This window comes from Leptinotarsa decemlineata, unplaced genomic scaffold (genome assembly GCF_025532065.1).
Source record: "Leptinotarsa decemlineata unplaced genomic scaffold, Ldec_3_MD MMD2_tig00000251_RagTag_RagTag, whole genome shotgun sequence".
Lineage (NCBI taxonomy): Eukaryota > Metazoa > Arthropoda > Insecta > Coleoptera > Chrysomelidae > Leptinotarsa > Leptinotarsa decemlineata.
The window spans coordinates 540,046-556,625 of record NW_027412547.1 but is presented as its reverse complement, the minus strand read 5'-3'; the positions used below and the strand labels follow the sequence as shown (position 1 = coordinate 556,625).

The window sequence follows — 16,580 nt, the reverse complement described above, 5'->3', positions numbered from 1 at the left end:
GAGTAATATAGCTGTAGGAGTTCTAAGCCATTCCTTATGGAAAAACACGTGAAAATTTGAGCAGGTTCATTCTGGACTTTTTTGGACCTCAGGCCCACTTTACACGGGAGGGGCAAAGGTCAGCGCCTCGTCTCTGCCAGACGTCCATTATGTGTGAACTGAGCCTTAGCCTTCAAAGCCCACCTCCACTTTTCGTCATTACCCAGTCGACCAATCAGAAGCTACCGCGCATACAGCGGGAAATTCAAACCAGTAGATGAACAATGTATGTTCTGGCTCAAACGGGAGTGGGGGAAGGAAACGTGTGACGTAATCGATACTCATTCCATCCTGATATTTTTATATCCGGAGACATTTATCTTCTTGGAGAAAACCGATGCCTGGGTTTTTGTGGCACTGAATTGAACCTGGTTCCGGGGTTGAAGTGACGACGCTCTAAATAGAGAAAAAATGTCCCCCTTCCAATCTGTCTGAGCGTTTTTTAGGATTTACAAGATTAGTACCCAAAACCTACATGTCAAGTTTTCGATGGCCCACCCTGTATAATAAAGTATTTGATGAAATTTTTGGGTCTTGTTAGTCAAATTCTTCAATGATATAAACAACCATTATAAATATAGTACAGTACTGGTGACGTCTGGTGGAAAATTATCGATTTCTCGAATCTTTGTGGGAGTGGATTCAAAAACAAAGAGATATTCGATAACAAATTGCCTTTATTAGAGAGAAGTCAAAAAGCAACATACCGGTCGACACTTTCAACAACTTTTTTCACATATATAGCAGGAGTAAAACCATAATAAATTCAACAAATAAAACATTCACAAAATTACCACTAAAATAACTTAAAAATTAGGCTAAAATACAGCGGAACATTGATGTGTCACACTCCATTTACACTGATTGTATAAGAAAAGTGATTCCTTTTTCTACTACATAAAAAATTACAAATACCTTTTGGAATGAAACGAGCGATACAGCAAAAGCAGTAACTGTAACGTCAAAATTATTGCAGGACACCACCGTTCAAAGGGTTGTCACACTCTCCGCAATGATTTTTTAGATATTTCACAGCTTGGGTGCTTCGATATAAAATCTAATGTTGAATAGTCTTATAAATAATACGCGCTTAATATATTTTTGTAGGCTTTTTAGCATCAGCTGAGTGAAAAAAGAGAATGACATTAAAGCCTTTGGGATTGGATGGTAACTGTTTGGGATATGACATTATTATTTTTGCCTGAAGGTCATCAGAGGTTTCTAATGGATGGTGGTGTTCCCAAATTGAGTCCAAAGAGTATCCACAACCTGGAAAAGGCAGGAATTCAATTGTGGATTCTGTAAATCATGGAATATCAATGGAACATGATGAAAAGAAATTTCATTAACAATTTTTCAGGAAAATTCTCGGGAACCACTTTATCTAATTGTGAGTGCACCATAAAATTTTTAGACGTGTTTCAGAATAAATCTAGTTTAAAAAACTAAAAAACATGCTTTTAAAGAACATAGAACTGAAAAGTTGAAAATATTTTTTTTTAATAAGCTTAAAACAATAACGAACGGAAAATACTAGTATTTTTACCCCTTTTCCCCCGTTTTCCACCTCTTACAACCATGGGGTAAACCAAATAGATTTCTGGCTAAGTGTCTTTTTGGTAGTACAAAACGTCAGGTTTTGGATATATTATATTTTTCGTTGAATTTTAGATACCAAAACACATGTGTTTTCGTATGAAAAGGGAACCTTATCATCTCTCAGAAATAACCTTAAGGCCAACAGAGCCAAGCCATTTGAAGGAAAAGTAGTTAAAATTAACTGCTTGATGCCAAGAAATTCGATATTTTGAAACATTCAACCTCATAATTCATTTCATTATCTTTCGTTAAGGGTCGAAAATATGTCATCTATTCTGTATACCCCATTTAGAATAAAACTCCAAAAAGCAATTAAACGTATAATAAATATTAAAATTTATGTTCCGAGGGATTAGAGTGTCACCCTTAATTTTAACGACATGATAAAATTAATGTCTAGCATAGTCTACATACCACTATTCAAAACAGCAAAAATATCAAACTGACCCTTGCAGTGACATCTATATATCAGTAGCAGACTCACGACATTAGAAATGTCGGGAACTAGACATGAATTCTTGCGGACTTATCCGCTGGACATGTAGAGGACGTTAAGAGTACCAGTTCCGGAAATAATTTCAGACTTTTTGATTGGTGGGAATTTTCATGAGATTATTTGAATTACATCCCCTAATAGAGTTGAGGTGGAAATTTTTGGGAGAGAATTAAGTCAGTCGTGCGCGGACCTCAGGGTCGTTTAGGGGCTCTTGCCCGGGGCAGTTCGCCCCTTTGAGGAGGTTGCTGGGAAATCTATTGAAGGGACTCAGGTGCTAGGGGTTTTAAGATACTGGGTCGCGAGGGGATTTCAGTAGTGCGATGAATATTCGCAGTTTATTTGACTAGCTGACTTGAAGAAAAATGTCAGGAGCGTACGAAGTCAGAAATAGGCCGGTTGAATTTCCTCCAGAGTTTTGGGAAATACTCGAATAGAGTGAAATACGGTTTCGAGAAGTGATCTCGATATTTGCGCGCACAAACACACGCAGGCGCCCTTCCATCCGAAAAACCTAACCTAACATTTAACGAAGACAACTTACATCACCACGCGTCAGGAGAGCTTCGGCCATCATCACGACCGCGCCTTGAAGTTCTTCCGGTGCAACTCCTCCGTCTCCGCCTTGAGTTTGAGCAGCGTCTCCTGCAGAAAGTCGGTGATTTCCTTGCGAGCCTGCTCGTTCGTCGCTCGCCTCCTCTTCAAGTCACTGACCAACTCGGTGAGGTCGAGCGGTCGGCCGTAGTTGAAGGTCAACTCGTTGCCGATCTTGAGGACGTAGGGGGGCTCGTTGGGGAGGACGTCGTCCATGCCGACGTGCCAGATCGGGACGACGATCGGCGTGACGGGCGACTCGTAGATCATCCGGCCGACGCCCCATTTCAGTCTCATGTTTTCTTTCGTCATGTTCACTTTACCTGGAAATCAAACGGTTGTGGAAGAAAAAAAATTATATTGATCATTATTGTTCTTAGTAAATTGAGAAAAGGGCAGGACCGGCATTGTCAGAACACAGTTTGAAATGAGGCGGTGAAGATAGAGTTGAATGGAACAAAATGTGAATAACTGCCAATAAAGCACATGCTTGAGAGATGTAAGCAGAAATATTCAGTTTATTATACAGTTTTATTCAGCTTTCCCTGTCTGTTTGAGTCAAATTTAGTAGTTTGACAGATTGATCTGATATTCGGTACATAGTCCGGTCAAATTAGACTAAAAAATAAGAGTGAAGGTACATAAATTTACAACAAGCTGCAAATGCGTGTAATTCTTCAAAATATAGTTAAAAATAAGGTTTTAAAATTACGAATGATTGCGATGCCTGTAAAAAAATTAATTCGAGGTCAAAGGTCAAAGATCTCGAAAAAAATTGTTTTTCTTTCTATGTACAAAGCTCCGAGAAAAAACTCCTGCTTAGATAAGTATCGATATGAATCTTAAAAAAGAAACAGGTGCAATTAGCTTGTCTTCCTCCAACCTCAGTTGCTGCTCATCAACATCTTTTCCGGGTATATTACCAAGTTCAAGTGTGGCTTGGTTATCAGCTAGACCCAAAAGATTGGGGTTGGAAGTTGGTCGACAATGCATCAGAACCTAATCAGACTTTACTCCCACCTGCGCCGGAAAAACTGCTGAACACAATTTTTTGCAACTGCAAAAAGGGATGCAGCGCTAAATGTGGTTGTCAAAAAGTTGCACTGTTGTGTTCTCTGGCATGTACACATTGTCAAGGCCAGTCATGTTCTAATGCTGAATCACCAATAGTGGAGGATTCATTTGATATCAACGAGGAAACATGCGATACATCAATCTTGACGCAGTTTACCTACACCCAGGATGAACATCAAGAAGAAGAAGAAGATCAAGAAGAAGAAGATCAAGAAGAAGAAGACCAAGAAGAAGAAGAAGACCAAGAAGAAGAAGAAGACCAAGAAGAAGAACGACAAGAAGAAGTATTTGAAGGTTATGACTTAGATGAATAAATTTTCATATTTTTTTAATTTCAATCGCTTTTATAATTTCCAACCCTTCCTGATATATTTTATTATGCAAGTTTTCTATTTGACAGAATCACAACAGACATGTGGAATAGGCCTACTGGGGAAACCACGTTAAAAAAACGCGATAAGTACACTACCTCATAGGTGGCGTGGAAACGTGTGCATATAATGACGATTACAACTTTTACAACTTTTTGACTCGTCGTATCTCAGAAACGGTGGCTCTAAGAAAAAAAAGTTTTGAGACATAAATTCCACATATGCCACTCATTTAATCACAGAGGGACATGAGTTCAACCATGAATACAAGCCCCTGCATTTCCAAAATAAAGATTTGAAAGTTAACCTGTTAGCAAGTATGTAAATAAACAAACCCTTCATAGTGAAAATCGTACAATAAACTGTATTAAATTAGTTTCTCTCACACAAATTAAGGTAAAAGGTTCAAACGTTCCAAGAACTGTGTGGAATCAGGGTGGATAAAAATTAGAAACTAAAAACTTGAAAAAAAAATAATAAAAAAAAATATCATAAACGGTTTTATAAAAAAAAAAAAAAAATAATGATGTCGATAATGTGCTAAACACTGAAAATAATTAGGAAGGGCCTAGGTGGCAGCCATCACACCACTCTCCTCAACAATCTACGGTATTGATCAGATGAAAAAATAATAAAATAGTTGTGCATAGTATTCACATATTTACTCAGATTGAGCTATGCCCAACGATTTTATTATTTTTCAATTTGAATTTTCATTGTATATTTTGTTGACCAGGCTGACATTTCTATAGAAAATAAACTCAATCTTTTTTCGATACCATAATATATATACAGGGTGATCCATTTGAAAAATCAAAGTTGCTACTACTTTCGAATGGAAGTGGCAACACCGCATTGTCGAAAATATTTTAGTTGTCTATGCAAAAGCGAATCGAGACGTTTTTCCTATTTATAAGTTAGCTAATCGAAATTATAGAGCTTTAACGTATTTCAGACAAACAACAGAACAAGTGGCTTCATTTTTGAGGAAACGAGATATTAAAATTGCATATAGAACAAGTAATACATTGGAATAAAGACAAAACATCCAAATTCAAGAAATCAGGAGTATATAAATTGAAGTGTGGAACGTGCCCTAAGGTATATATTGGTCAAACTGGCAGGACATTTAGAAATCGAATCCAGGAACATCATACGAGCTATGTAAATAAGAAAACAAATTCAACATATTCAATTCATCTTTTAGAAGAAAATAATATCTTCAACGAAATTTTGCACATAGAAAATAAAGGTTTGAAACTGAATCGTTTGGAAGCAATGGAAATTAATAAACTTAAAAATTCAAATATTGTAATGAATGACCAACTGGATTTGAATAGATCACCATTATTGAACTTTTGTTTTCTTAAAAAACCGAGGAGGTATTATTATTGATGTAGAAGTGAGGTAATTATGCTTCAGGTAATCATAATTGAAGAGGTACCTCACGTATATAACAATTGTAGAGGTTTAGGTAATTTGATGGAAGTAGTACCAATTCTAGTTACTTTTGGTATATCAATATTAGCGTAAGAAGCAACTTTTAGTATTCAAATCACTGTTGAAGAAGCTACTGTGCAGAGAAACAGGTCTTGATATATTTTTCAAATGAAGTTTGCGAAGATCAAATCGTAGTTGGCTGAAGAATGTCCAAATATGCTCTCCATTGGATTTTCAAGGTGATCCGGTATCTGGTTCAGCCTGTATACAAGCTTTTTTAGTAAGAGTGTATCTTAGACGAAAAACCATACTTCGACTGATTGAGTTTAAGTTTCTATCAAGTGCTTCTTTAAAAAAAATGTAGATATAATCGTAAACAAACCTTCAGGAAAAATATGGACCCATCCTCCTTTCGCTAGCTGTTCTATACAAAAATCGATGGCATCTTGAAACACTCCTTTTCCTCTAATGACAGGAATGCATTTCCCCAGACTGAAGAACGTGGCATGCTGCGCACAGGTGTAGCATATGTCATGAGCTGCTAGAGACCATCTCATCACATGTTTATTCAAAAGGTGCCGAAGTTTCAGGGTGCCTGCAACAAGATATGATAGATATACAGGGTGTAACTAAATAAATGTAAAACATTTAAGGAGGTGATTCTTCATCGAAAAAAAGATAGGATCTTTCATATAAAGAAACTTCATTGGAGCCTTGTTAAGATACAGCCCCTTAAAGGAGGTACATAAAATTTGTATAACAATTTTTTTCACAAGCACTGAAAAAGTTACAATACTGAAATTAACCTGACATTTTGTACTACCAAAAAACACTTAGCCAGTAATTTATTTGGTTTACCCCATGGTTGTAGGGGTGGAAGACGCAACCCTTAAAATGTATTTCCAATGTAACTTTTTGTCTTATTATTTGTTTACCATTTAAAAATTTATTTCTGATAACCTGTTTCATTCTAAACAAAAATTGTCTCTTGGGTTTTTTGCCCAAAATAAACCAGTTCACAGCAAAAAATTATTTTACAAACAACTACAGAGATATATCGTCATAAATGCGAAAATACGAAACTAATCTATCTAGTACGTCGCTATTAGCGATAGTGACAATAAAATTGGTATGACGCTGTCAGTTTGTGAATTTTCGAAATTGAATTAATACTAATTGTGTGTTGTTGCTCTGTTCTTAATTTGTTACTTTAATAATTCACTTGTTATTAAAATGGCATACACAAATGAGGGAATGGCTGATATGCATTACGTTTACGGTCTGTCGCAGGGAAATGGGTTAGAAGCTTCTAGAAGATATGCTGAAATGTATCCTCAACGGCAGCATCCTTCACATAGAATATTTGCTCGACTTCATCAAGAAATTGTGACTTTCTGAAGACGATAGAATTCACAGACGAATGTAGTTTTTCTCGGGACAAGATTATTAATTTTCATAATTACCACATATGGGCTGATGAAAACCCTCACGCTATTGTCGAAACTAACCATCAAGAACAGTTTTCTCTTAACGAGTGGCTCGGAATTATGGGGGATGATTTAATTGGGCCTCATTTTCTACCTCATCGATTAAATGGTGAGGCATACGTTCAATTTTTAAGAGAAGTGCATCCAGTACTGCTGGAGGAAGTTCCTTTGGGCGTCAGAAGGGATATGTTTTTTATGCATGATGGGGCTCCCGCCCGTTTTGGTCAAGTAGCACGTCAGCATTTAACTGAAACATATGCAAATCAGTGGATAGGTCGAGGAGGACCACAGAACTGGCCCGCTCGATCCCCGGATCTCAATCCTCTCGATTTCTCTATATGGGACCATTTACTGCATTTGATTTATCGTACTCCTGTTCGCGATGTAGAGGACTCAAGAAACCGCATCATCAATGCGTGCAGGGCAATCAGAGAGACTCCTGGAATATTTGAGCGAATAAGTGGCTCAATGCGCCGACGTCTAGACGCATGCGTAATGTCTGAGGGTAGACATATTGAACATTTACTATGATTTCTACATAAATTAGTTTTGTTTATTACCCTTTAACCGTTTATTGCAGGTACTAACTAAAATATAACGATAAACCCAGTTCGCATTTATGACGATGTGTCTCTGTAGTTATTCGTAAAATAATGTTTTGCTGCCAACTGGTTTATTTTGGACAAAAAACTCAAGAGACATTTTTTGTTTAGAAAGAAACAGGCTATCGGAAATAAATTTTCAAATGGTAAACAAATAATAAGACAAAAAGTTACATTGAAAATAAATTTTAGGGGTTGCGTTTTCCACCCCTTACAACCAGGGGGAAACCAAATAAATGTCTGGCTAAGTGTCTTTTTGGTAGTACAAAACGTCAGGTTCATTTCAATATTGTAACTTCTTCAGTGCTTGTAAAAAAAATTGTTATACAAATTTTATGTACCCCCTTTAAGGGGCTGTACCTTAACAAGGGATGCTCCAATGAAGTTTCTTTATATGAAAGATCCTATCTTTTTTTCGATACGGAATCACCTCTCTAAATGTTTTACACTTATTCAGTTACACCATGTATATACTTAGGTTAGGTCTAAAGTGAGTGGGTCCATTCGACCCTCCACCGCAACCCGCAAGGGTTTATTGTGGCTCACACCTATTCATCAAGCCAAGAGCTCCCAACACCCGACTTTTCGAGAATATTTTAATTGACTTGTGTATGAAGTTGGATGTATCCAAATTTCTCCGCACACAATTCAGTAGCATAAATTTTCGCTTGAAATACAGTCGCATAAGTTCCTAGGCAGGTAGATAACTTTGTCCTGCACCAGAACCGGAAGGTATTTTTGATCCATCTGTGAACCAAAGGTCACAAAAATCTTTTTTTTTGCCGTCTGACGCATAGTCCATAATAGAATCGATTTTTTGCACGATTCATTTTTTCGATAGCAGAAAATTGTCGAACGCTGTGATGTTCGAGACGTACATAGCTCAAAAATTTGAACATTCATTTTATTTTTCGAATAGACCTCGTATGTATCTCTCCTCATTACTTATTTTCGATTATAACAAACAATAAAAATGGTTTACATAACCAGAAATCTGATATCTGAAAGGAATAAACATAGAAATATTAGAAATATCCGAGATTAAAGTTGTTTTTTAATCAGCACTAATAAGATGAAATTATCTTTGTTTGGAAAATGAACTGTAAACACTGCAGGAAACTAATACAAGTTGTTTGCTTTTATTTTTTATGGTAAGGATAAACAAAATTCACTTTCATAAACAATTTTGGCAATTAACAAGACCTCAACCGAAATGATTCCAAGGCAAAATTATTTCATCACTTTAATTGCAGTGAGGATTTCAATTGATTCAACAATGAAACCTTATCTTTATCAATATAGTGCAAGAGGATATCAGAAACAATATTAGATGCAAAGAGGTTAATATCACAGCTATTAATTTATCATGATGCTTGCGAGCACGATTTTTCAATTCCCCCAATTCGTCGAATAATGTTAATACTAAGTCTACCTATAATATTAAATTATTATGAAACTTACTATCGATTTTCATCAAGTAAGGGCTCAGTATATTCAAAGTTGAATATTAATGCAACAATGTAATGTATCTGGCGTATTCAAAAAACACTTCAATGTGAGAGTTTCACTTGAAAGTTTACAAAACTACGACACGTGTTTCGCTATACCTGGACATGATGAAGTCATACTTTAACGAAAGATATCAAATTGTTGATCTAGGAAATACCAAAAGTGAAAAAAGAAAAATATTAAGAGGAGTGCCACAAGGGTCAATATTGGGGCCACTTCTGTTTCTAATATATATCAACGACCTACCTCACGTGATGAACTCGTCAAGCATAGAAACTATATTGTATGCAGATGATGCAACCTTGGGCAAAAAATATATGAAATAGATAGAGAGATAGAGAAAGCTCGATCATGGATCACACCAAATGACTTGATTCTCAATGAACAAAAAACAGAAACTCTAACTTTTGAAACAATTTGCTTGAATTGAGATAACAAAAATTCTACCAAATTTTTGGGAGTACAAATAGATTCCAACCTGAAATGGATAGACCACATAAATAACATGTGTAGTAAACTTAGTAAGACGGTTTTTGCTATCAGAAGAATCAAAAAAATAGTAAATCAAAGTGCGGCACTTGCAACATATCATTCTCTATTTCATTCAGTCCTTAGGTATGGTATAATCAATTGGAATAATGCATCAAAGGTACATCTTAATAGAATAGTTGTCATTCAAAAATCTGCAGTAAGAAGCATAATCTCTGCCAATTATGATGAAACGTGTCGACCAATATTTGTAAAACTTAAAATAATGACCCTATATTCAGTTATTGTCTATGAAAATCTGTTTCTTGTTCAACAAAACTTGTTGAATGAAGTTGCTCACAAGGATATACACCAACATGATACAAGAAATAAATCAAACCTTGTTCCTACAGCTAATAGGTTGAAAAGAACAGATAATATAGGAATTAAGCTATACAATGCCTTATCTGCCGAATTTCGTAACTTGCCATTTAGAAGATTCAAAAACTTATTGAAGAAAATATTAACCAAACATCCTTTATATGAAATTGATCAATTTTTCGAAGTTATCCAAGAAGAAAGAGACATTTTTGTGGTCACCTCCCGAACTTTTACTCAACTTTGAATATATATAATACGTTAGCTATATGTTTATAATTTGTAAAAGCTCATGGCTTTACATTTTAGTCAAGTCTTATATGATTGGAATTTTATCTTGTTACCTGGTATTTTTGTTTTGTAAATCTAATTTATCTACAAGCATTTTTTAAAAACTATATTGACAAATCTTACCTTCTCAAATCTATTTTAGAAATTGTATTGAAGTGTCTAAAAACTGTGTGTTTCTTGAGACTAATAATAATAATTATTATTATTATTAGTATTATACAATACCATCTTCAGGTATCACAATACTCGATAAGCCTAAAGATGTTTCACAACCGTATGGACATCTGGGAAAACCTAAACATTCATAAATTCAAAAGTCATAATTCACTTATCGAGAAACAAATAAAAATCAAAACACAACATCAACAAACATTCAATATACTCCACAAAACAATACACATTCCTAGAAACAATGAACCTAGAAAAATATCAACACAAAGGATATTACCTGACGTAACCCAAGTACAGGCAAATTTAAAGAGACATCCGGATGAAAGGAGAAGATAAATACCTGTATTAAGGCGTTCTAACTTTTCAAAGGAACAAACAAGAAGATAAAACGTTCAGTTTGAGTAGAGCCATGAAGATGGTGCTATCGAAAGCGCTTGCATATAATAATTAGAAGTTATTGAAGCTTCAAATCCTTTTTGTGAACAAATGTTAATATCCCCCCCCTTTTTATTTTTTGTACAGGTCAACTCAACAAACATTAAATTTGGGATAATGAAATTAATGCATGAATCTGTATTTTGAAGTAAAATTGACAGATGAAACTCTCAAGATGGCGACTAGACGCCATCTGGGAAAAAAATTACCTGGAAAGGGGAGTCTTGTGACACATCTTTTTGAAGCTCCTGACGAACACTTCACAATCCTACAATATTAAATCAATACCTTCACCTACTACAAAATGACGGAACTTTCAATAACTGCCTGAATATATTGACATTCAACTACATATGAGGTAATAAGCTTGAGGTCAGTTCAGAAGATGCTTGAAATGATTGCCTTGGACTTCTTGACATATGAACAGAACATTTTAGAACACAGTAACGTCAATATCTCTACAAATATTTATTATTCTCTGCCGTATATCCAAGTCAAGTTTCGTACACATGTTGCTTCAAATAGCTCCATGAAAAAAAGTCCAAAGGTGTCAAATCTGGCGAGCGAGCTGGCCATTCTGTAGGACCTCGACGGTCAATCCAACGACCGGGAAAAGTAGTATCCAAATAGTTTCTTACTTGACTGGAGTAATGTGGTGGTGCTCCATCTTGTTGGGATGCAATATCCATATCGCTTCGACGATTTCAGTGATGAGAGGGTCAACAGTAGTTTCCAGCATATTCAAATACAGTTCCCCTGTTGAATTTTGATCAATAAATAGAGGTTCTACAATATGGTTTCCCAATATTCCTGCCTAAACGTTAATTTTTTCCTGGATGTTGGGTATGTGTTTCCCGGAAAACGTAAAGGTTTTCTCTGAACATCGCCGTTTGAAAAAAATGTACATTCGACACTAAAACATTGCACATAGCATTTAATGGAGCATTTTGAAAATAATTTGTTCTTGCCAATTCAATATAAAATGTGCGAAACAATGTAGTTTCATAAGCAGGTACATTGAAATTGATTTTTGATAGAAGACAGGGATCATCCACTTCACCATGTATCATCTTGTACAAGTATATTAAGTATGCAAATACTCTTCTTTTCTCGAGGGTTTGTATGTTGTACTTTACAAGTAGCACTACTTTGGAAATATCAAGGTCATAGTTACCCGTTTCTTTGAAGTGAAGATACCTCAGGAACTTGTTTTGAACTCTTTCTATGCTATACTTGTGACAATTATATTGAGGACACCAGTTAATAGAAGCATATTCCAAAATGCTTCTGATAAGAGTGATATACAAATGTACACTACCGGTAGTTATAAATTTGGATACAAGTTCCCTCAATTATTTTCTACAGATAGGACTATTCGGAAAACGTTCATTGAAAATCCTTTCATTCTCGTGAAAGTTACAAGTCGCACCATAAATAAAAATCACTTCAATTTTTTCTTCCAATGGACGAGAATTAACCATTTTAGAGATTGTTGAAGTGGTACCTTTCTACTATTATAACCGAAAACTAAATGAGAGAATATTCTAACTGAACGATAATGTTCATTGTACTGACACTTTTTGACGTTTTTATAAACAAAAAAGTAACTTAACAAACCTTATCTGGTTGTTGGAATTGCCATATGGCAGAAAAAAAAGAATATTTCTAGAAATAAAGATCGACTGTGGCAAATCATAACAAAATCAGTTTGTTAGCGTTTTGCATTTATTACTCTTTACTATCAGAAAACAGAAAATAGTACTGCAGAACTGATGATTTGTGCCATACTAATAGAGTAATTCACTTACCCCACAGCCCAGGATCATCGAAGCAAGAGTGGTGATTTGAATACGTAATCAAAGGTACATGCTTTGGCCTATTGTCTAAAAGATCAGTTATCACATCACTGTTGTGTATCCTGCTTCGGTTAAGCCAATCTGAAAATGGAGAGAATTATAACGAATTCGTAAATCATTCAAACGATGTACTATTACGGATTAAAATTTTACTGAATAGTCCTACTGCTGCTACAGTTAAAGTACTGGCAATGTTCCATAATTTTGTGGGATTCCGCAATTTCGGAATTATCCAGTCGATGTTGTACACCATTTTCTCCAACATTCCTACTGACTAGTCAATTATCTAATATTACGTCTTCTAGGCTCCCATGGCCATCAAATTTAAAGGAGAAACATCGTTTTAAATATATAAATTATCTTATATAATAGACTCACTAGCTCGGTTAAAGGCTGAATGCGAACTGAAATAAAACCAAGATTTCTCGCAACTGTACTCTTATCTAAATTAGTCTAAGATACATTATCGTATTTCAGTAATTGCCTATAATATCAATATTTCACAATAAAATCTGATTCATTATAAAACTATAAAATTGATAGATGATTGACAATTGACAGCAGCACGTGGCATTTGACATTGAAATAAACACAAAACCACAGATTAATCTGTGACAAAACTTAATCATTTCCTAGGACTAAAACCATAGACTATGATCATAGAGGGAGATGAAACGTTGAAGTTGAAAAATAGAAAATTGTAGAATATTGAACCTAGAGTCGGTTTATCGGAGGCATGAGCGTAACTTGAAGAATTAAATAGTGAACATAACCTTGTAAAGTAAATTGCACCTCTATCCCCCTTAATTGAAAACTTTAACATTCATTTTTTTTTAATTCTTGAATCATGAAACAAAAATTTCTGATATGAATGAAGTGACAGGTGACAGTTTTCAACTGAGGAAAATGTTTTGATTATAAATTTATATTTATCAATTAAGTTATGTTTATGCATCTAATAAACCCACTCGTAGACTGAATAGTAGGTTCAACTCGATTTCATATAGAACACTAAGTTTCAGTTCAATACAATTACTACATCAACTACTATCGTCACCTATAAATGATTTCCTGAAGCAAGTCGAACTGCATCATTCAGAAAGTTCTGTACTTTTGAATACAAGAGTTTTCAATAGATGGCAGCACCGACCAAGTTTAAGGAAAATCCAAGAAAACCTTGGAAACTTATTCTACGGCTCCACACTAAAACCCGCAAGGGTTTGTTGTGGCCTCCAACCATTCAAACCCAATCAAATAAATCTAATTTCTCTACGAAGCCGTTAACGTTTGCGGTCAGTTGGCAAAATTGATCCTGATCCGGTCCACAGTAGAGTCTTTGTATAAAGACTCTATATACAAAGGTAGAATGTTAGTTTAGCTATACTGTGGCTGGGTAGGCACAGGTTTATCTTTGTATATAAGTCTACATACAGAGGTGTAATTGAAACAGAGTTCTAGGCAGTTTTTCAGTCGTCGTACCGATGCAATCAAGGAGAAAAATCCTTAGATAATACTACTACTAGTAGATACTGAGTGAAGTTTGGAATCATGAGTCGCTTTTTTATGTTTTTGATAGTGGAGATGGTACTCTCACTCTATGTATTCATTAGAGGAAATCGAGGATATAAGAGCGAGCACAATCAAATTTATCTGTTGAATATTTCTACATCTCAAAGTGAATACCAATATGTCTTTTCCGAAAAAGTATGCAACACCAAGAATACGCGGCTTTCCAATCAAAATTGAGCAAAATATAGTGTATTTACAATGGGGAATGTTCCTCCTGACGAAAATCAAATAGTTTTCATAAAAGACCTCTAAAACAACGCATTTTAAACTTATCATTTCAACCTTTTTCTTTGAAAAATTATTTAAATACTTGAAAAAGAGGAATGAAATAATGCATTCAACATTTTAAGGGATTCGTTTCTATTTCACCATTTGGCAACATCGTTTATAGCTAATAAAGGACATTCTGTGACATATGACATTTTGTGCACGTAACCTATCTTTCTCTATATAAATAAATAACAAAACAACTGTTGTTTATGTGACTTGTGTCTAATGTCGCCGCTAATATAACAAGTATATCGCATCTCTTGAATTTTTCTTGCCGACATCATGAATTTTGTTCAGGATTTCCTCCATCTCTGAAGTTGTATCGCGTATCTACCTAAGTACTTTAGGATATAACGACTATTAATTGATAGATGACTCGTAGACCCGTTGGGATTGGCAAGCAATTCATCCGTGATTCTCTGATTGTGAAGTTCTTTGCTTTCATTTATTCTTAGTTTGCATCTGTTGCGAGCATTAACAAACCTAGTTCGGTTTTCGGCACTGAGTTTTTTGGACAATTGATAGGCGAAATTTTTGAAGGCGACAACTTGCTCGCAATTTTTGTTGAACCAAGGTTTGCCGCCGAAATGTCGTTTCATTGAAATAGGAATATATGCATCTATGGAGGATATGATAACTTCCGTGACTTCAGAAGCACAAATAGATGGATCTTCAGAGCTGGAACAAATTTCGGAAATGGTATTGACAAATTCTGTTTTGAATATTACTACATTCTGACTCTGAACAGTGATTTTTGTTGAATTACCGTTCTGATATTGGAATTTTGTTGAATTTTGATTTATCAATTTCATCCCGATGAATTCGGACACATTTTTCAAATTTAAAGTTTCACTTCTAGTTTTATCAATTCCTGTGTTTGGAATGAACAGTTTGTTGTAGGTATTTAGATCTCAAACTTGAAACTTTACTTTATTCCGATTTTGAATTTGGAACTTTAATAAATTCTAACTCCATTTTAAACATCAAACCTTGTCTGAAGACTGTATGAAGGAGAAATACAAACGTAGGTACTAGAAAATAAATAGTTCGAAATAAAATCTCGCTTTGTTCACGAGACGGAGCTGTTATACTAGTTAACAATCTTTCTCAGTCTTAGTGGCTTAATCGGCTTATTTCTCACTTAATGGGTCGCATTCAAGGTATGGAATTCCTTTCTGGGGAGTATGTTGCAAAACATAATCATAATAATCGAGAAAGGTTAATGCAGTCAAGCTGCTGGAAAATAATTCCATGAAAATCAAAAGATAAATAGAAATGTTGGTCAAACCACCAACACTGACATAAAAACTTGGCAAGTTGACTTGGGTGTCACACCAATAGGTGGTTCCACTTATGTTTCGCTTGCGTTTACGTAGTTATTTTTATTAAGTATTTTTCTTGGTTATTCACATGTTGTCTTCAATCGAGGACTGTCTGTCCGGTACCGACGATGCCCAAAAGGCTGAAACAGCTGTCTACCGGTGTCTCTTAAATTGAAATCAATATGGGAATGATCAGAATGGTACTGGTATATATATATATATATATATATATATATATATATATATATATATATATATATATATATATATATATATATATATATATATATATCACCATCACCTGGTGATGTCTGTTTTTTTCAACCAGACTGATTAGTTTGAACTCTGTGTCTCAATTTATAGGGATGGATGTTTCCCTTTAGCTGCGTTGCTGTATATATATATATATATATATATATATATATATATATATATATATATATATATATATATATATATATATACATATATCAAAAGGGAAAATTTATGGACAGAACACTCTAAAAATGAAGGCAAACCGCGGACACGTGTTTCTGGCTATTGGCCTCATCAGCGCGGTGCAGCCAAGTGTAAAGATGGGCAACACTTGTTTGCCGAAAGCAGGAAACAACA

At 35.0% G+C, this 16,580-nt stretch overlaps 1 protein-coding gene across 2 annotated transcripts; it reads right to left on the bottom strand.

Moving 5' to 3' along the window:
- Window positions 1-698: 698 nt before the first annotated feature.
- Window positions 699-13,369, bottom strand: Taz (tafazzin, phospholipid-lysophospholipid transacylase). 2 transcript variants are annotated; one of them, XM_023165493.2, is made up of 5 exons: window positions 12,940-13,369; window positions 12,760-12,888; window positions 5,993-6,205; window positions 2,676-3,048; window positions 699-1,308 (listed from the first exon to the last, which is right to left on the bottom strand). In XM_023165493.2, exons 1-4 carry the CDS (start codon window positions 13,070-13,072, stop codon window positions 2,708-2,710), a joined length of 816 nt encoding a protein of 271 aa, XP_023021261.1. In that variant the 5' UTR covers window positions 13,073-13,369; the 3' UTR covers window positions 699-1,308; window positions 2,676-2,707. The 2 variants fall into 2 exon arrangements, with proteins under 2 accessions (XP_023021261.1, XP_023021262.1); XM_023165494.2 differs by having other exon boundaries at window positions 12,946-13,367.
- Between the last annotated feature and the right edge of the window lie 3,211 nt (window positions 13,370-16,580).